Raw genomic sequence first — 22,304 nt, forward strand, 5'->3', positions numbered from 1 at the left:
GAGACTCTGGGCATAGATGCAATTCTCTGCCCTGTACAACCCTTCAAGCCAGTGGGGGCCAAGTCAAATGGAAGTCAGGAGCCCTTAAACCACACATAAGGACCCCTGAAGTATAACTTTAAAATCATGCATAAAAAATTTATAGTAAAACAGAAAATATTTGTTATTAAATATTTCCCAATTATATTTTCCTCCGGTTTTGGGGGTACTCAGGAGTGTTGAGGGCTATGTGACTGACATCTCTGCTCTTAACCTCTCAATTTTAAAGCATTTGCCCTTCTTCATCAATACATGAAAATTCCCTGTAATGGGGATTAAAACTGGGAGATTTTTAAAAATTAGGGAAAAAAGTAGAAAAAAGTATGATGCAGTGGAAAGATTACTTCACCAAGAGTTTTAAGTCTTAGGTTTGAATCCAGATTGTGTAGCTTATTAATTATGTACAATGGGGAAGTCCAGGGACTTTTCTAAACCTATTTTTTCATCTGTAAATGAAGATTTATAATACTTGCCCTACCTATGACACCTGATGGTAGGTTGTATTAAAGAGATATGGGTGGTTGTTATTATTTTAAAAAATGCAATCATTTTATTTTGGGGATTGAGCTGTATCAAAGATAAGGAATGTGATATAAGAAACTGACTATAGAAAGACCATTCAGTTAATGTATCACCATCCAGTGTTGGGGGGAAAAAGCTACTTAAATCACATAGTAGTTAGTTTCTAAATTAACAAAGGTATATGGTTTTTTTATTTTATTAATTTGTGGTTATACCTTCATTTAGTATTTTTGTATTTGATTCTATATTCTTGTTTTCTGTTTGTATTTAAATTTTCTTTTCAAGTCACATCAACTTGAATGATCATTTATTAAGTCTGTGCTATGAGATACGGATAGTATTGAACACTGGGGAGACAAAAAAAGGCAAAAGTACATGGTATAATAGGAGAGACAAATGCAAACAACTATATACATACAAGACATACAGTATACAAACTAAATTGGAGGTAATCTCCTAAGGATATGGAGTGAGGGAGAGTATATAGTTCTTTTATTTAGTGACTGAAGACACTAAGTAGCCTTTATTCTTAAAGAGTTTAAAAAAAATAAATCTCAATTGAATTTGAAGTAGTGTGGTATAGTGGAAGGAGCAGGAGAAATGTATTGCATTGGGCAAGTTATATGACTTCACAGGCCCATTCAATCCTCTTCATTAACAAAGTGAAAGCTTTGGCATTAGATGGACTTCTAAATTTCCTTTCAACTCTTTTATGATTCTATAAAATACTGAATAAAATGTGTAAATCCTGGCTGACATATTTACAAATTATTGTCTGATAACAATGAAAATATGAAAAATCAGAGTAATTTATGAGAATTTAATGAAATGTCTAGAATTTAAAGTTTTGCATTATCCAGAATTTGCAAAGGGGAATATTCAGAATATTTAAGTGTGGGTTTTTCAACTTTGCAAAGCCATAATTAGTGCTCTTTTACACAGCCCTGATTCTATTTAAATCACTCATGCATTGTTCTTTCCATGTTTTCATTCAAAAAGCATATGTTTCCTTCTTTCCACTTTGTGTGAGGAATGAGGGCAGAAAGCACCCATAATTCTATACTTCCCAGAAGTATGGAACTCATCCATCAGCTAAAACACTCTCTGAAATTCTTTGTCCTCATTTGGTCTTAACAGAGGCAGACTTATAGGAAAATTTGTGCAAGTATAACATTTTCCCCTTAAAAAGCTAGTTCCAAATGAAGATTGAATTGATAAACAAATGAATTAAAGATCCACATTATATTAATTATTGAACTCTCTTTCATTTAGTCATTTAATCTCATGTCTATCTGTACGATAAGAATAATATTTTTATGTACCAAATAAGTGCTAATGAGGTATCCTGATCAATATTAACCTAAAAAAAGAGTAATTCAAGGGAATATAGGTAGTATTCTTTAAAACAGAGGTTTTGTATTCAGTGATATTATACGATTTAGTTTATTCAAATTTCTAAAGTTTATTTACATAGTTATTTTACATCAAAGACATGAAATACTGGTTTAGAAACACAAATCCTGTTAAATAATATTGGTTGAGCCAAAATAATTAAATATTGTGGTTATAGCCAAGCTGGTTTTTATCACTAAGGCTAATAAAGAATACTTTGTATGTATTTTGGCTTGTTTCTTGGACACATTTTTTTTAAAGTTCACATAGGAATGAAAAATAAATTGTTGAAAAGGAGTAAGACAATAGGAAAAAAGGTGGCCACTGTAGCTTCAGAAACTCCCTGAGGTCATCTACTAAGATTAATCATGTAAATTATTTCTAGATAAAAATTCATTATTGACCTGCTGTGATCAGAGTTATTAGCCAAGCTAGTGGATTTGAAGTGAGTTAAATTTACATACATATATCATTTTAAGGAATACAGCTTTCACAATTGCTGAATAAAAAGTAATTATGATATTTGATTTAATATAATTTACTGTATATTATTATAAATGTTTTTGAACAGTGTCCAGGAGGAGCCTTTACTCCAAACATGAGAACAACGAAAGAGTTCCCAGATGATGTTGTAACCTTTATTCGGAATCATCCCTTAATGTATAATCCCATCTATCCAATCCACAAAAGACCTTTAATTATCAGGATTGGCACAGACTACAAATATACGAAGATAGCTGTAGATCGAGTAAATGCTGCTGATGGAAGATACCATGTCTTGTTTCTTGGAACTGGTAAGGCATGAATCTTCAAAAAAAAAGATCGTTAGCATAGTCACTTTTGTGTTATTTTTTTTAACTTGGTGTGCAGAAATTGTCTTAGCTGAGAATATCTATTTGAGATGTAGCATTTTCTATTGCTTATCATACAATGTAAGTTACAATACAATTTTATATATGTTGTAGTATACTGAAACTAAGTTTAAAAATATAACCTCTTTCCCCCCCTTACCTCTCCTTCTGCCTCTTCTTCTCTCCCTCCCCCTACTTCTCCCTCTTCCTCTCCCTCCTCCCTCTTTCCTTTCCCTCTCCCTTCTCCCTCTCTCTTCTCCCTTTCCCTTCGCCCTCTCCCTCTCCCTTTTCCTTTTCCTTCTCCCTTTCCCTCCTCCCTCTCCCTTCTCCCTCTCCCTTTTCCTTTTCCTTCTCCCTTTCCCTCCTCCCTCTCCCTTCTCCCTCTCTTCCTCCTTTCTCCCTTTTCCTCTTCCTCTCCCTCTGCCTCTCCTCCCTCTCCCTCTCATTTTCCCTCTCCTTCTTCTTCTCCCTCTCCCTCTCATTTTCCCTCTCCTTCTCCCTCTCCCCCTCCCCCTTTCCTTCTCCTTCTCCCTCTCTCCTGCCCTCACCTTTCCCTCTTTCCCTCTCTCTCATCATTGATCTAAGATGTGAAGATTTTATTGATGGAAACTGCATTGTTGGTTTTAGACATAATTTATGACATTGAGTCAAATAACTTACTTATCTTATTCTTATTCCTTAATAAAACTTTATAAAAATTGTATAACATTGATGTAAATTAGCACAAGGTTGAAATGAGGAATTATTCGTAGTGGATATATATATATATATATATATATACACACATATATATTGTTTTTATTAACATTTATTGGACAACGACTAAATGCAAAATTGATACAAAATAGAAGGAATTTTTTTTGGGAAAAGGTTTTTAGCAGCTGAGGGGTGGGTGGAGAGATGTCAGAGTTAGCAAAAGGTTGATATAGGAGGCAGCCTTTGAATTGAGCCTTTAAGGAGGGTAGAGCTATTAAGAGGTGAAAAGGAAGTGCTTTCTTGGAAGACAATATAAAAGTTCAGAAGTAGAGAATATTACGGCTTGAGGCAAGAATTAATTGGGTTTAAATTAATAAAAGTGAGGTGATTAAAATAAAGTCTAGAGAAAGTTGAGAGTACATGTTTCCTGCCTTCATTTTCTCTTAACATTTTTCATAAATCTCACAGAGATTATTTCACTGTCTGTTGTTTTGTAAGAGAAAAAAAAAAGGAGAGAGAGAGAGAGAGAGAGAGAGAGAGAGAGAGAGCGCGCGCGCTAGACCAGTCATGTAGATATCACTAAGGATAATTGATAGACCAAATTTTATGCTTCTTTGCTATGCACATTCTGTCAAGAAATAAAGAGGAAGGTTGCTAGAATGTTGGGCAAACTTTTTGTGGAGAAAGTTATTCACTGGAAAATATGAATAAGAGTTGTATAGGATGAGAAGGTGATGGTGCTTTGCAAACTAAATCATTGGAAGGAGCTTATTCAGGTCAAAGATGCATTGACTGAAACATGAGAAAAACATGTATTTCCATAAGAGATTTTATCTTTAAAAAGAAATTAAAAGTAACATGCTAAAGAAGATTAAGAAATAATGTTTATATACTTCCCAAACATATAACTGTCAAAAAACCCTGAAATATTTTTCTTTTCAGAAAAATCTTTCCACTTATGTTTATCATTCATATTACAAAGAGTAAAACTTCTGAAAACTTGATCATATTCTTTTTTGTTTGCTTTTTTTTTATTCTTTGGACAGTTTCTTTTTTTCCAATCCTCTCAACACAGTCTTCTGTCTTTAGTGCATCTGGAATTTATTCTTTAGCAGCACCAATTGAATTACTGGTGTGTATGGTGTAGCAGAGAAATGAGTGGAATAGAAATTGGGAGAATTGGTTCCACTCCTGGATCTGTTTTATGGAACTATCTACAGACTGGTATTTATCCTCTTAGCATTTCAGTTTTCCTATTTTTAGATTGCAAAACTTGGAATACCCTCTTTTCAGCTGAAATATTTTGTAATCAGAAAAGACCAAGGGTAACTATCAATATAGAAGCAGTATTGGGGAAAAAATAGTAGAAATCTCACTGAATTATAAGCTGAACTTAAATACTGAACCTTGGTGTCCTTATTCATAAAATGGGAGATTTGTACTTTATGTTCTCCTAGATTCCTTCTCCAGATATGAATTTATAAACATGCATATTAAATTAGTCACTAGAAAGTTAATTAAAATGACTTTAAGTGTAAAAAGGTTTAAAGCATCCCAGGGATAAATATTTTAATATCTAATGATTCTAAGGCAGTGTAGCATACTGAAGAGAACTGGCAATAAAACAAGTAAAATCAAGGTTCAAGTCCCATTCTGGATCTGTGACCTTGCAACAAGTCATTTATTCTCACAATGCTCTACGCAAATATCTAAAATTACAATTTAAAAAAATGACCTAGATAAAGTCATAGAACTAGCTCCTTCATATAGTTATTTTAAATAAACTATTTGAAAACTATAAATCCTTGTTCCAAAATGTGTTTCCTTGAGGTAGTGAAGTTGGTTATCATTCTCTTGCTTTTATTACCTTCATTTTAATAATTTTGTTGTTCAATCATTTTGACTATGTCCAATTTGGGGCTTTCTTGGGAAAGATACTGGAGTGGTTTGCCATTTCCTTCTCCAGCTCATGTTAAATATCAGGAAGCTGAGAAAAACAGACTTAAATGATTTGCTCAGATAATAATAAGTTTCTGAAGCTGGATTTGAACTCTTTTTCTTGACTCAAGGCCTGATGCTTTATTCACTGTACCACCATAGCTGGCCTCTCATTGTCAATTTTAGGTTTCAATTTCTTTCTACTAAAATCATGGAATCTGGGATTAAATCTTTTCTGAGTTCCCTTTGAATCTTAGTATTCATTTGTTTTAAATAATTTATTGAATAAATATAATCCTAATCAGAGAGCTAGATTTAAAAAAAAGGATGAAAAGATATGCTTAGAAAATGCCATTATGATTTAAGATTAAGGGAATAGAAAGTCAATTTATAAGCATTTATTTAAGCACCTACCTTGTACCAAACAATATGAACTAAAATATGAGTAGAAATAACAAAAAAAAAACAATATTTGAAAGTAACTCACATTCTGTTAGTATTCAAAGAAGCAAGGTTTCAACAAAGGGCATGTAAAAAGAAAATCTTGGCTCTTCTCGTGTAAGTATTGTAGTCATAGTAAGTATAGGAAATAAGGGAAGTTTTTTAATCATAAAAAATTAAAATCATGCTTATTCTTGTTTCCATGGATAAACTCTAATAACAGGGTAGTCTGTTTTATTTTTCATTTTTATTATTCAAGTGTCATTTATACCCTAAGGCTATTTATGAATCAATATAAAATACTACTTTTATGAAATATGCAGACTGACAGATGAAAAATTATAATTATCAAATTAAGTTAGGATAGGGATAGTTTTATTTTAGTCTTTCTAGGTGTAGAATACAAATTCAATCATCCTTTTTTAATAGTTGATGCTTCATTTTCCATTGTTTAAGTTTTAAAAATCATTAGCTATATCATTGTGTATATAACTACCTGATTGAATTAATTATTAATTACTTCTTTTCTGTCAGATCTTTTTTAAGATAAATGATTAAATGCATAGAAACAGTCTTCTCTAAAAATTAAAATCTCTGAAAATATATATTTCACTCTGACTGAAAATAAGTGTTCTTGGGTACCTTTCAGTGTGGACCATGTTTCTGCAAAATCACGTTGTCCTGCAAGAGGGAAGGAAGCATTTCAGGCCTATGCCTTCTCAGCTATTTTCAGATGATTTAGCTAATTGTCTTGCCCTCTTTTATCTGGATATCTATGAAATTCTCTAAAATGGTGTGGTTTTAATCTCTCTTTCCATATAAGTCTTCAGAACAGAATTAATACAAAACATCTGTATGAAAATAAAAACAAACAAACAGCGTTAAAGTTTCTGAGTATATGCACAGCTAGATTGTAATGTTGAACTAAAGATAGAATTCCTTCAAGAATGCTTTTCACCATTTCATTTCTTTTTCTTACCACATAGTTTTCTGAAAAATGCACATAGACTTCATAGAAGAAAATGAGGGTATTGATGTCTTTTTAAGATGTGTCATTTTCAAAAATGACATTTTATCATGTAATTTTAATTTAACATAATTAGGGAAACCACAGTTCCTCCAGAAGACAACAACCAATGTGATAACCTAATAGAAAATATGCACTACAATGCAATTTCCTATGTAAAGAGCATCTTTTCAAAAAGATGGCAGTAATGAAAGTGTGTTTTCTTTGACCAACTGATCTTATGCACATTCTCATATGGCTACACTGAATTTTTTTGTAGAAGATGTACTTAGATATATGTCTGATTTTTAAGCACATTAAGGAAATTGAACCAATTATGATTCTTTCCAGTGATGTGTGAGTTGCCTAATACTGGAGGTATTCCAGTAGAAACTAGATTAGTCAGGAAGGTGATAGAGATGATTCATGCTTCAAAATAGATAAAATCACCCTCTGTAAACCCCACTACCTTGGAGATTCCATGAATGTTCCAAAAACTTTATCCTGGATAAGGATCTATCCTTTCCAAGAAACTCTTACTATTTTTGCAGAATAGGGGTTTATAATATTTCCTTTTTTGGGAGGGAGGATAAGAACTTCTTGGAAGATTGCTGAAACCTATGTGTTCCTTTTCAGAATAACATTGTCAATAGTCATAATTGAAGGAAGTAGTGGATTTCAATTAGAGTCTAATAAAAAGAAAAATACCAATTTAGTTTGTAGAAATCTAAAGTTAGCCACAATCTCCCTTTGGAGGTCATGGACCACAGATTAAGAACCTCACATCGAAGCTTTCAAGCAAAACTTGAGGGTTGATTTGAGATCTATTTATTTGTACCTAATGGAGGGTAAAGAGGCTTTTTCTGCAATTTACTCCTGGGAGACTGAATTCAAATATAGCTTGTCATGTTCATTATTCTTTAGATTATGTAGAGCTTTTTTCTTGAAAGGTTTTAACATTTCTTGGGTGGTGCCAGCCTTCCTCACAGTTGCTTCTCAATTTTACTTAAAAATGAATGGCTTTATCAAAGGCAAAAAGCTTTTCAGCTTTTGTAAATAAGAAAGATCAAGCTGCTATCACCACAGAGAAAATTTCTTTTTTTTTCTTGCTCTGTGTTTTTCATGACTCTTAGAGGAATTTAATGAAGGGGTTAACTGTCAAAAGAGATGCTAAAAAGAGAATTTTGTGTCAATCCATTGAGAAGAATGCAAACTCTGCATTTTATTAACTGTTTTTGATTTAAAAATTACTGATGATTTGTTGTCCTAAAATCTCTTGGTGGTGAAGACTGACGACACAATTACAATTATCATCTACCCTTCCTAATGGGTTACTGTGGTGGAGCTAAGATAAGATACTGTGATGGTTCTTGTCTGTAAGATTTAGTGGCCAGACTCATTCTATCTCATGTGATGTAAAAATCAAAGCCAGCCAGATAGAGAGACATCTGTTTCTAGAATAAATCTTAAGTGAATTCCAATAGTACATTTTTTCCTGAGGACAAGAACTATTTAATTTGTCTTTAAATTCTAAATAGGATATACAATACCTTGCCCTTAAAAGTCACTTAGTAGAGGTTTGTTCAATCAAATTATAACTGAATTCTAGAAATTATAAGATGTGTGTGTATACACACACATAAATGTATCACATCTAGTCTCTATGTATACACACATATATATATACATACAGAGATATATGCATATATGTATGCAAAAACTCTTCATATGTATATAAGTATCATTTTTCATTAAAATTTTAATATTTCTCTAGTCTCATGGAAAAAAAATTTACTTTTATGCTACATGTCTCATCTGAAAAATAAATAACATCATTATTGCTGATTTTCCCCCTTTTTCCATTTTCAGCCAACCAATAGATCACAATTTAGTAAGTCAGAGGAAGAAACCAACTTTATTTTATAAATCAATGTGTTTTAATTTGTGGGTGTCTGTGTATATACATGTGTGAGAGACAGAGCCTCTTAAGCTCTATAGAAGGTAATAAAACAGCAGGCAAGGGTTTTCCTGAGATTAACATTTCTATTTTAACATTGCCACCTACTGCTTGCAATGCAAAGCATTTGTTCTAAGTCCACTGCATTGCCTAGTCAAGAGACAGTGTCTGTTTTCTTTAATGCTGCTGCAGTTATAAAAATATTTAAATGTCTGGGAAAGGTTCAGACAGATTCAGCTATATTTATATTTTTCTTACTCTTCATCAATCAGGATGGTGTGTGGTTTTTGATAAAAGCTGAATGATTCCTGTGAATAGGTGTTAGAGATTTAGGATGATTTAGTATCGTTATTAATTCATATTGCGGGGTGCATTCATGTGGTTTTCACCCTGGATTCTCATGGAGAATTTGCTGGATTAGTTTTTCTTATAACCTTCACTTGTATGGAATCCATATTAGTACCTTGCATTTGCTAAGCCCTAGGAAAGCATCAAGTTTTAAAGTAGATGCCACATTTGTGACTTAGGCATTAACATCTTTGCCCTTGTATTACATGATAACTGCCTGGGTAAGAGACTGAAGTATTCTGCTAAGAACAAGCAGAGAAATGGTATAATCCCAATGAATAGCAGAGCTGGGGATTCTCATTAGAGAAAAGAGGCAACCATGGATAATTTGATAGCCTAAGCAAGTGCATTTAGTCTCATAAAAGTCTACTATTTGTTAATCCAGGATGATACAATAGTGATGACTATTTCAGATTACTTAGCCCTGTTCTTTATTGTTTTATATGACTTTTGACAAAAATGTAACCTCTTTGGACTTTGGTTTCCTCGTTTATAAAAGCAAAAAATATGGTCTCTGCAGTCCTTTGAGGCAGGTAAGTAGCACAGAAGATAGAAGACCTGCTAATCTTTAGGTCTGGAATACCTGATATCAAATCCTATCTCAGACACTTACTAGCTATGTGACCTGGGCATGTCAATGAAACTTTCAAATTGAGTTTGTGGTTGTTTAGTCATTTGCAGTTTTGGATAATTCTTTGTGATCATAATTGGGGTCTTCTTGATAGTTACTGAAGTGATTTGCCATTTCCTTCTCTAGCTCATTTTACAAATGAGGAAACTGAGGCATATTGCGTGAAGTATTGTCTTTAAATTCTAAATAAGATATACAGTACAATGCTCTTAAGAGGCACTTGCTAGAGGGTCATACAGCTAGTGAAGCCTTATTTGTACTCGGGTCTTTCTGACATTAAACCTAGCATTCTAACCACTTTCCCACCTAGCTGCCCATCTGCTATTTTCATTTCTATCTGGACTAATAATAATGCCTCTATCCCAGAGTTGTTGTGAGGATTCAATGATTTGACATATTAGAAGCATTGCATAAATCTGAAAACTCTATATAAATGATACTTTACTACTATGGTACTAATATTATTCAAGCTCACTATGGATTCAAAGAACACCAGCACTAGGTATAAATTGTAGATAACAGAAATCAGCACTTGTATATATAATTCTCCTTTTCCATTCTACTGCACGTATAGGAATGCCCAGTTAATTTGGCATTCAGTGAATTCTTAATCTTCTGAATCTTTCCCAGCATACACACACTGGAATGACAACATAGGCATATAAATCTTAGTTCCACCACTTACTATACTACCTGTTTGACCTTCGACTACCATTTTGGGTTTCAATTTAATCATCTATAAAATAAGAGAGTTGGACTAGATAGCCTGTAGGATCCAATCAATGGCCCTTTAGTAAATGAAGGCTTTTCATGTTCTGTCTTTTCCCAAGCATGATACTTCAGCCAAACTTGAAAATTAGGCCTTCTCCAAATCATATCTCACTTCCCTCACTTTCTGGAATGAGTTTCCTTTCCATCTTTTAAGTCTCAGAATCCTTTTCTTCCATCAAGATTCTGTTTAGTTGCCAGCTCCTGTGGAAAGCTCTTCCTTATCTCCCGAGGTGTTAGGATTTTCTTCCTCAATTCTTTTTGCACAATGTATACCCTATATTATAGAAGTATACAAGTTCATTAAGGAAAAGCATTACTTTGTCTTTGTCTCCCAGCACTTAGTATGGTGCCTGGCATGTAGTAGGAACTTAATAAATACTTATTCACTAACCTAACACATTGCCTAATGTGAATTCATTTAATATTTTTATTGAATATGAACTTCATTATTTTCCAAAGCAGGATCTAGAAGCACCTAAGGAGTTTTAACAGAGCTTCATGGCAAGAATTACTACACTGCTAAGAATGGAGAGGTCTTTTAAGTGTGAAAGTTCCTTTTTAAATAAAAGTGGTACCCCAAAAAAGCTCAAGTAGAATTTAGAAGAAAGGATGGCACTAGCATTTTATATAATGAAGGAGGAATTAAATATAATGTTAAAATAAATGTCTCCAATAGTGTTGAGCTCCTCCCATATCTATAGAGGGCCTTTTTCTTATTATACTTTTTAATTTCAGGTTTTTGAAGGGCAGAATTTCCCTAATTTAATTAGCTTTCTTGTTTTATGTTAATACAAACTTTTATATCTAAACAAAATAAAGTGGGACTTTTGAGGTAATTACCCATTTAAAAATGAAGGCAATTATTCCCATAAAATTGTCCTAAAAATTGCATTGTTTAAAAATACCAGATAATTGATACAAAGATTTACTTTTTATTGCTTTAATTATCTAGATTATTTCTTCAGTATATGACTTTACATGTGTAGACATCCATTTTATTTTAAACAAAATACTATTACCAACTCACATTTGTATATTATTTAGCAAGGATTGAAAAACATTTTCAGATGTTGCCTTATATTACTATGGAATTATTTGCTACTTTGCTATTAAATTCTGTCCTCTATGCCTATGGAATTACTGATCAGTTATAGGTAGGAAATGAAATTTAAGTTGTTTTTCCCCCTGTAATGGTGATAGATTTTTACTGAGGTCTATCCATACCTCCTCACTCATTTCCTCGTGTGAACAATGAAATGCATTCATGGGAAGTCAGACTAGGGTAGGAGACAGCATTGGAAACTCCATGGGGAACAGTGCTGCTCTGTTTTTTCTGTATTAAGGTAACTGCCCTAGGTAGGATCAGAATCATGACTTAGATTTAGCACCTTTATGATTTGAACAGAAAGAATGTCTTACTGAAAAATTATAAAAACTACATTCTGAAAGTTGTTCTTCACCTTTTCATCAGAATGTCCTAATTTATTATTACATTCATTCCTATGAATATTTTTTGTCCTTGATCTGTGTCTGTGATGGAAGGAGTTCATAGTAAGAAAAGTCCTTTTCACCAGTTCAGAGTAGTGCCTGCTCAGCCAGATTAAGGGGTAGAATTAGGATTTTAATTGTAGAGAGATTCCTGAAGTATTGAGTCATCAAGCAAGTTGCCAAGTTTCACAAACCTAAAATGTATCAGAGGTAGAATTTGAGGCAAGTTTTCCAGACTCTATGAGCAGCTTTCTCTAAGGTGCTGTAACAAACTGATCTTCTTCCCATAACTTTATTTCTCTTATTGTCACAGCAACCTTGAGATGTAGCTCATATAGGTTCTGTTGTTATTTATCATTTTCATTCTCCACTTCATTTTAGAGACAAACAGGGTTAAGTGACTTGGGCCCAGGCTCAAGAAGAGCAGTCTTCCTGACTCCAGGCCTGGCCCTCAGTCCACTGAGCCACCTGACTCCCCTCACATTATGGTGCCTATTTTATAGATGATGAAACTGATGATTAAAGTGGCTTTTCTATTTTAAAAATGAAGTATTATTTATGTGGAGATATTAACACATTTTTCCTGATTTTAAGCCTATTTCTCCATTGTACTAATTCATGTCCTATGTCTGAAATTGTCTTGACTTCCATATATTTGTGATATGGACATTGTTTTAAATAGCAAATCCTCCATATTCAGTGGTTGTGAACATCAGGTACAACTCGGAGTACTACGGAGATGTGTATTATAATGCAGAGCACTTTTTGAAGGAACAAGAAAAACAGTCATTTCCTCTGAGACCTCTGATTGATTCAATCGCTATTTAGTAATTTTTATGTGGTCTTAAGTTTTAGGAGCAATGGGTGGTACAATGGAGAGAGTATTAGGCCTGGAGTCAGAAAGACTTGAGTTCAAATCCAATGTCAGATATTTAATAGCTGTGTGACCCTGAAAAAGTCATTTAACCTTGTTTGCCTCAGTTTCCTCACCTGTAAAATAAACTGTAAAAGAAAATGGCAAACTGCTTTGGGATCTTTGCCAAGAAAATCCCAAAAAAGGGTCATAAGGAATTGGATTTGATTGAAACAACTGAACAATTACAGATGGTTTTAAGTAATATGAATACTATCAAGTAGTTCTATTTCCATGTATGATTTCCCCCTATTACAACTTTGACTTTTAAAGGAAAGTTAGAGGAGATTCCAGCTTGAAAGTATTAATATAGAAAACTTTTATCTATTACAAAATGGGTTCAGGATAGTCATATGGTGGCCTTGATCTTGATGTCCTGCCAGATTTCCAAACTAGAAATCTGGTGCTTTATATCCTAGGGATAAGGATCTGAGGTCTGTTGTTTAGCACAGCTAGACCTTATATGACTGCCCATGAGGATGCCTATTGCTGTGAATTGTGGTGGTGGTTTCTGTTAGTGGAAAGTCAGCTCTTTAGTTTTATTGAGCTGGGAAGAATTCAGATTTAGGAAAATGGAAATAAATGTTCACATTGGAATGTAAACTAGTATGGACTGCAAGAGAATGATTTGAAGCTGGAATTGTTGAGGTGAGCCTGTGGTATCATAGCAATATGTTTGGATTTGCTGAGTCTTAGGCTTATTTTATTTTCCTTTTTCTTTTTCAAATTTTAATTTGTCTGGAAGTTGAGCAAAATGATTAAAACCTCTCTTTCTTTAGTATTTTTAATTGGGGGGAGGAAGCAAAGCCTGGAGTATCATAAAATTGGGAAGTATATTCTTTATCAGGTATATACAAGGGAAAGTAGGTGATAAAGAACCTATTTGTTCTTCAGGGAATGATAAAGTAGACCCAAAGAAACTACTGTATAAGAGTTAATACAATAAGGATCTGAGGAAGAAGGCAGGAACAGAGGTGAGGTTAGGAGTTCCCTGCTCAGAAATACTTTCTAATTGTCAACCTAAAAACAATAGAGTTTATTGGATCATGAATTGAAGAGAAAATAGAATAATACATCTTCGGATTTTCAAAACAGATGACTCTTGTCCAGAAATCTGGAAGGATAGTGATTATACTGTACAATGAGTCAGAATTCCAAAAAGACCATGGCAGGCTATACTTTGGGGTCAAATATAACAATATAAAACTTATTAGGGGCACATTTTTAATTTTAAACCTAGGCTCAAAAATTAATTAACTAACAAGTACAGCATTTGGAGGCATGGTGGGAGAGTACTATCCTTCCAGTTTTTCTTGGGTAAATAGATAAGGAATTTAGGATGTTTTAAAAGACTGTGAGCTCGATATAAATTAGTAGTGAAGATAGGTCACTACCACTCCCTCTCCCCTGGGCTGCTTTTTTAAGAGACAGTGTTTGTTAGGATAAGGGGGTAATAGTTTCTGTATACTGTAACCTATTCATTCCAACTCTAAAGTACATGTTTTCAGGTTGGAATGCCATAAAGTTAAACTTTCTGGGAGATTTTTTTTTTACTTATAGAAGATATTGGACTAGATAATACCTGAAGTCTGCAAGACATCTAGATTTATAATCTTAAGAGCCACAATAGAGGAAGGGCATTGACAATGGAAAGAGTGTCTAGAAAGGGCAGCCAGATTGTTGAAGGATCTTGAATCCATGTCAAATAGTGTTTGAAGGAAATGGAGAAAATAAGAGTATTTAGAAAGAAATTGGAATAGATACCTTCAAATATACGAAAATTTTTTTATGGAAAAATGAATTAAACTTGGCTCTTTTGGTAGTAGAGAACATAATTAGGAGCAATAACTGAAATCTACACGTAAAAATAGCTAAATTTGTATAAGAGAAAATTTCTTAAGAATTAAAGTTCTCCTAAAGATACTTATTGTCCTTGGAATACAGATGGCAGGTTTAGATAGAGATAAAAAAAAGATTATGCCTCCTATCCCAGGACCCAGAATTGGAAGAAATTCATGGTGTTCACTGTAGTTACTAGTTATCAAGGAGAAAGGTGGTGGTTGTCATGAAAATCTTGCAGTTCACCTTTAAGTACCTGTATTGGTGGGATGGAAATCACTGTTCTATGGTGATCTTTCTTAATGGTTCTGCCAAAAAACAAACTTGATCAGGGACATTGGGATTATTTGGTTATACTGAGGTAGGAGAGTTGGGGAGGAGAGAAGAAGAAATCATCCAAATACCTACTACCAATAGCTCACAGGAATGTATGCCTGGAGAGGCAAATGCAAAAAAAAAAAAAAAAAAAAAAAAACAGGTAGTCTCATGTATAGAGTCTAACAGCAGATATTGAGAGTAATATTCACTAGTTCTATCCAATGCAAACCATCCTTGCTCAACAAATATGAAAACTTTGTCAGCTAAATTGATACAGTAAACTTAATAAATTAAGATTGTCTTCATTTTGACAATTCAAACTGTACATTATTATCCAGGCTGCAACCAGATCTTGATGTAAAATTACATAACCTTTTCACTATTATAATATCATCAATGCTATCTATTACCCCCTTCAGAAGACACAATCCACAATCTCACCATATATTTGATAGGATTTTAAAAAGTATTTTAGAATACTGAGCAATTTTTAACAGAAGTATTTTATTAAAGCCTTAAAAAATGTGCCATTATTCAAAACTAAATGGGGCAGTACTTAGAGCGTGTATTTTGGAGTCACTCTGAAATTGTAATTCACTATGAAGAAAAATTTCTAACACAATATTGTCCAAAAATAAAATGCATTTATTTTATTGAAGAAGTGAAAGGCATTGAGCATATAAAGGACCATTTTCTAGTGTTGCAATAGAGGGAATGCTTCTTATAGAATATAACCTCCTTTTGATCAGTTATTGTTTGGTTGTTTCTTTTTCTTTCTATTCCTCTTTCCTTCCCTCCCTTCTTTCTTTCATATCCCTATTACTTAGCACAATGCTTTTTAAAATGCTTATTAATAGATTCTCAGAGTGGTTTTTATGAGAGGCCCTCTGAAGTCTCTTTCAACTATAAGCTTTTTATTTTTTTTCATTAGTCTTTAAGAGTTGATTCACAAAAATATTCTGAAATTTATTTATTTTGTGGAGGACTTCATTAGAGGAATTGATAGGATTCAAGTGTGTGAGGCCTTTTGAATGAAGCTGTTGATTTCCATGTTGCCCTGATGGGTAACACTTGGAAAATATGATAATAAGCAATCAACTTCCTCATTTAAGAATGGTTTCCTTTGTTAGGGGCATAGTTACATCTCAGGGCATTTTTTGTAATCAAGGCTTTGATTTCATGGTCACAAATATTCTCTAAGATTGTTAGAAATTGCCAAGGCTATATAGACTATTCAATGATCCATATTTGTCATTAGAGTCTGCAGCAGTGAACCATAAAACCAGCATCAAGTTCATTATTCTTGTGTATACGATGATGTGAACCCAAATAAAGATTATAGCCTTCCTTTCTTTGTTCCTATTTTCTAAATATTCCTGACATTAACTTCATCACCTCACTCTTTTCCACTACACACTTGCTTCATCGCTCCAAACTTCCATTTTCAACTTAGGTTTCTTCAATTGGGCTCTATTGTCCTTTTTTTTTTTTTTTTTTTTTTTTTTTTTTTTAAAGTTTACAGCTCAACAACCTTATGTAAGCCAAGTAAATGCCTGATTATTGGGGTAGGGACAGTCAAGGACTCATCATATTACTTAGCTCCTTATTTTGAAAACTCTATCCTTCAAGATGAAATTGCCATAGCAGTTACGCCATTAGAAAATAAATCACCCCATGTCAAAATAGATCATGTGAAGAAAAGTTTATTGAGTTCTGAATTTGAATACTGACTAGCTGTAGGACTATGAACAAATAAAGTTGAGGGTATTTTTTTCTTTATGAAAAGATGGATTTATTATACTGTGAATGCTCAAAACTGAGTCAAAACAGCATTTCTTATACCCAGAATTTTCAGACTTTGTATTTTTATTTGCTTTTGAATGTGGCTAAGGATGTGGATTTAAATTGTAGAATGTGGCTTAGAACTTTTAAAGATTGCCAACATTTTTATTTTTTTTCAATAGTTGGAGCCTGTTTAAGCAACATTTAAAAAATATTTTGTGATTTTAAGTGTAAAAAAATGGAGGTATATTTTTATTGTACTTGGTAGTTCCTTGGGTTTCAGTATTTAAAAATCTAAATTCGTTTTTTGGTTGTTAAGAATTTTGAGCTTGTCAATTGAATGCATAAGATGGAAACTCTTAACATGAAAGAGAATCTTTTATATTAGAGACTTTACAACCCCTCCAAATAGCAACCAAAAATTAATTTGAGATTTTTGACATTTCACTAAGTAGTTCTTTTATGTTCTCCCATGTAATTCCATTATGTAGATTTCTATTTTAGACTTTCCCCAAAACATTCTGTGGTACAACATGGGCTAACATTCTGTGATAAAATGGGGGTTTTTAGAACATAAAAGCATCTAATACATTTCTACATACAAAATTGGTTAAAATTCAGCTCATGATATAGCCACAGGATTATAATAATTAAAAACATTTTAGAAATGAGTGATTATGCCTTGACTTTTATCTAGTCATTCTCTTCTGTATTGACATTTTTGCTCATATGACTTTTTTAATTAACCTGAAAACTAATGTAATTTTTGATGAGTAAAATGTCTAAAAACCCTGCTTTTCTGCTACAATTTGTCTTTATGTATGTTGTATATGTGTCGGTTGGGGTTGAGGGGATGGGGGTGGTGAGTTTGAGACAAACCAATATAGCTATATATATCTTGTACTTCTGTGCTACATATTTTAACTCACATAGATAGCTAGAATTTAAAGATGGATGGAATCTTCAACATCATTAATTCCAGTTTCCTTAGTTTAAAGATAAAGAAACCAAAACAGAGAAATTCAGTGATTTTCACCTTGGAGATCTCCAGTTGCCATTCTCTAGATGCATAAGTAGTGACAGTACCTATTTTACTTCCCCTCCTTCAAACTTCAAAATAGTCATAGGTAATTTGATCCTTTGATCTGTCAGTTATCTATAATCTCTCTGTATAGTACTCTTTTCACTAATACAAGCTATCCATACTCTTCTTTCTCTCTGACTCTCATCCATTGATGTAATTTTTTTTTTGTTGTTTAAGTGGATATTCATGTTCTGGGGCTCCTTCCTCTAGATCTTTTAATGTGGAATGGCTACCAGTGAGGCATATAGACTTTCTACAGTTAATCTATTCTTCATTTTTGTCATATACACATAGACACAAAGATATACTGTTACTAGGAATATAGTTATTTCAGCTAATTTCCAGACTTCACAATATGTAATTTAATGCAATTTTCATTAAAATCTACCTTTTTAACTCTAATCACAATAGTTATCTTTAAGTTTCAAAATGAAAACAACTATGATATGACTTTAAGATAGAGATGTTTGAGAGGCAAGGAGTGGCAGTAAAAATACCACTGATACAATATAACAATATTATAATATATCCCCTTTCTCTTATAGGTTATTATATTTCCAGGCAATATTATGTATTGTGTCAGGATTGGGTTCTTGTATAAAACTTTCCCTTTGAAAGGCAAATGGAAATAACTGTTTAATATGTACACATATTAAAAAGTATTCAAAATTTCAAGATTGGTTTTCATGTGGTTAAAAAAAATCCCTCTAGATAAGAAATTTCCATTAAAAGATGGATTTCTAAAGCAATAATGTCCAGATACAAATGAAAGTGATTTTATATGTGAGCAGGAAAAGATCTGTTATTATATTTGCTGTGTAAAAATCTTTTGTAAGTTGTGATTCAATAAATATATATCTTCCTTTATCCACATGATTTTCTTTTGTGGGGGAAAAATACACAGTAATAATCTAACACTTCATATGTTCTATTTCTGTTTCAGATCGTGGCACAGTACAGAAGGTTGTTGTTCTGCCTACTAATAGCACAGCTAGTGGAGAACTCATTTTGGAAGAACTTGAAGTTTTTAAGGTTTGACTCATTTCTTTTTCTAACATATTGCTTTGAATCCTTTGACCTCAAAGCCTTTGAAAGGAACTACTTGATAAAAAGATAAAAACAAATTGATGTTCTAATGATTTTCAAAGAACAAAACATTGGAAAAGTAAAAACAAACAAACAAAAAAAAAACTGTGGAATTCTTGTGGAATTCCCTCCTTCTCCATATTCCAAATTATCTAAACATTACTGGTTACGTTTTCTTTCTCCATTACCATTCCATGAAAAACTTTGATCTTTTTTTTAATGAAAGAAAGTTTTTTTTCAAGCCAATTAGAAAAAAACTTTTATCACTGGAAATATATTCCAGTGAATATTTGAAAAACACTGTTAATAACTGCCCTGATTTTTAGCCAAAAAAAAAAATAAGAAAAACAGTTTTGTTTTCACTTGGTTTTATTGCAAGTGAAAGTTTCAACTTCACTGAAGCTAAAGAAGATGAATGCTGACTTTCAAAACTGTACATTCTATCTATTTAAGGGTTTTCAATTTCGTCCTTTTTGTACTTTCTGACTCTCTTTGATAAATCCATCATTTCATATGTGTGTGTACACTCTCTACTCATGAAGACTCAAGCCCTCTATATTCTTCCTTCTATTAGATTCTTTTCCTTTTGCACATAAAAATTCTCTTCTATTTCAAAAAAGGATATAAAAACCTATAAAAATCACAGATCATAAAGTCTTAAAGGTGGAGGAGTTCTAGGAGATCGTCTAATCAGACAACCAAAAGTTAATGAGGTCTTTCTCTTTCTATAAAGTAGGATCATAGCATCATAGGTGGCATTAGAATCACTTTAAAGGTCATTGAATTCAATTTCTACATTTTACAGTTAGTAAAATTGAGTCACAGAGAGATAAAGAGGATTTGAAAGTACAAATAATCTTTAAACATGTCATCTGTACTCTAAGTTTTGTGCCCTAGCTACTCAGACAGACAGACTGCTATGAATGCAGTTCACATATACCTGTGCTTTGTAGTATTTTAAATGTGTAAGTTTATATTTTGCTTGGAAGATAGATGACTTGCTCTGATATTTATCTACTCTAGATCAAATTGTTTTGCTCCATTTGGCTTGACAGGAATATTCAACTTTGTAGCCTAGCAACTGATCTCCCCATCACTGATAGTTATTGACAGAGAACTTTCTTCTCTGTAGAATAGGATGTTTATCCATTTATTCTCAAAAACATTTGACATAGTAGATTGTTAAGTTCAGGGATAAATAAAAAGATAATCAAATTATGGCCAGTGCCAGTAAGGAGTTTTACCCTTTCAGTTTTATCTATAAGAAAGGAATGACACAAGGAAGATAAAAAGCCATCCTCTGGTTTATGGAACCAACCAATGATTGAGCAAAAGTTATAATTTTCTGTCTAAATATTAATTATTGCATTTGCAAAAAAAAAATTCATATCCCTTAATTCATTACACATTCAGGATGGCCTCTTGAGAAGGAAGATCAGGATTATTGTCCCAGTTATACAGAGGAGGAAATTAGGAATGAGAGAATTTAAATGATTTGCTTAAGGTTCTACTGTGGTCAAAGTGACATTCCTATGTCAGACTTCTGCCACAAAATCCTGTGGTCTTTACTGTAGTTCATATTGTTTCCTTAAAGAAGGAATTGATAAGAAAAAGGTCTTAAGGACAGCATTTTTAGAATATCCAGTGAAATTTCAAAGGAAATGAGAAATTGGCAAAATCTAACAATACAAAGAAAATTAAAAATCTGTCTACATTTGTCTGCAATACACACACACACACACACACACACACACAATTTCCTGGTAATATTCTTTTTTTAAAAAAATTCCTCTTTATTCAATTCAACTATCAAAGGGCATTTATGATTAATCTGTTAGATTAGAAACTAATCTCCAAAATAGTGATGATAAACACTTCTATTTCCATTGCCCTTTTCAGTTTTTTTGTTTTATTTTGGCATGACAAAATTATTGTACTACTTTAACCAGATGTATTATAAATAAATAAAGCTATGTTTTACATTCGACTCTACAACTTGCCTGTTGAAAGTAATATGAGTCTGTGCCCAGAGGCTTTTTTTTTTAAGAAGGCTCTGTTATAATATAGCACTTCATTTTTTCCCTCATATTGAAGTGTCCTTTTGATAATCAGACAGTATGGTTAATTAACTGGGCTTGACACAAACCAAAACATATATGTTATAAAAAGATTTTCAAAGAAGTATGAGATTTGCTTATTGTGGTCATGTGGTAACTACTTAGGAGCTGTTATATGATTTATGTCTGTGTTATCATTATGAAAGAATAAATTCTGTTAGCAAGGAAATATAGAAATGCATGGAGAGGACATGAATGGGGCAAATCTGCAGTATTATATGCAGAATTATAAAGTTGTGTGTACCACTCATTGATATGCCCAAGTCAGAAGGTTCACTTACCTAATACAGTTACTATCTTTGGCCCAGTGTTTGTATCACATTTTCTGTGAACTAGAAGTAATTGGGTGTATGTGATATTATGTCACAAACTTGTAAGAAAATAATGTATTAAGTGGAAACAGGATCAGGCATATTCTTTATCTGAGTGTCACATCAGTGCACCACTGGAAAATAAATGTAAGGTTTAAAAAAAGGTCAAGTTTTGTCCTTTGTTTCCATGGGGCAAAGGACTACAAACTGTTCTTTTATCCCTCTCTCCAGACTGTCAGCTGGAATTGAGCCTGGCTTACTTAGGTAAGGTTGGCTCACATAAGAGAATTACTGAACTATCACCAACAGCTTAGACATCTGTCTCAAGCAACACCTTTCTGCACATCTCTAAGAGCTGCTGAAAAAGTGTTGGAGTGGGCTTTAGAGACCATTACATCATCTCTTTGGAAAAATGTCCTTTAGGTATATACAACATTCAGGCAATCTTGAGGGTTGTAGGCACAGCATAACTTAGCAGAATCACACCTTTACCCTGTCAGGGAGTTGGACGTAAGCTACTGGGTCTTTTTTCAGAAGGTTACAAGAATGATTTTGGAGCTGTGGTGTTCACCAAGTTCACCAGACTTTCACAGAGGATTACAATCTGATAACATTACTCAATTTCTTTTTCTTAACTCCTGTTCTGACCTCATTAAAGTGAATCATTTCTTACAGTAATTATTTGTTCCTAGCAAAAGGAGAGTAATGAGAAGTTTATATTAAGCTAACTTGCTCATCAAACTTAACATGATGGGCTAAACAATAATTTGTTAT

General features: G+C 33.0%; 1 protein-coding gene across 1 annotated transcript in view; it reads left to right on the forward strand.

The window, feature by feature from the left end:
• Nucleotides 1-22,304, forward strand: part of SEMA3C (semaphorin 3C) — a 198,996-nt gene that overhangs the window by 150,875 nt on the left and 25,817 nt on the right. The window contains exons 12-13 of the mRNA XM_003771460.4: nucleotides 2,525-2,747; nucleotides 18,960-19,048. Coding sequence (XP_003771508.1) covers nucleotides 2,525-2,747; nucleotides 18,960-19,048 — 312 coding nt within the window. The remainder of the gene's footprint in view (nucleotides 1-2,524; nucleotides 2,748-18,959; nucleotides 19,049-22,304) is intronic.

Source organism: Sarcophilus harrisii, chromosome 5 (assembly GCF_902635505.1).
Source record: "Sarcophilus harrisii chromosome 5, mSarHar1.11, whole genome shotgun sequence".
NCBI lineage: Eukaryota > Metazoa > Chordata > Mammalia > Dasyuromorphia > Dasyuridae > Sarcophilus > Sarcophilus harrisii.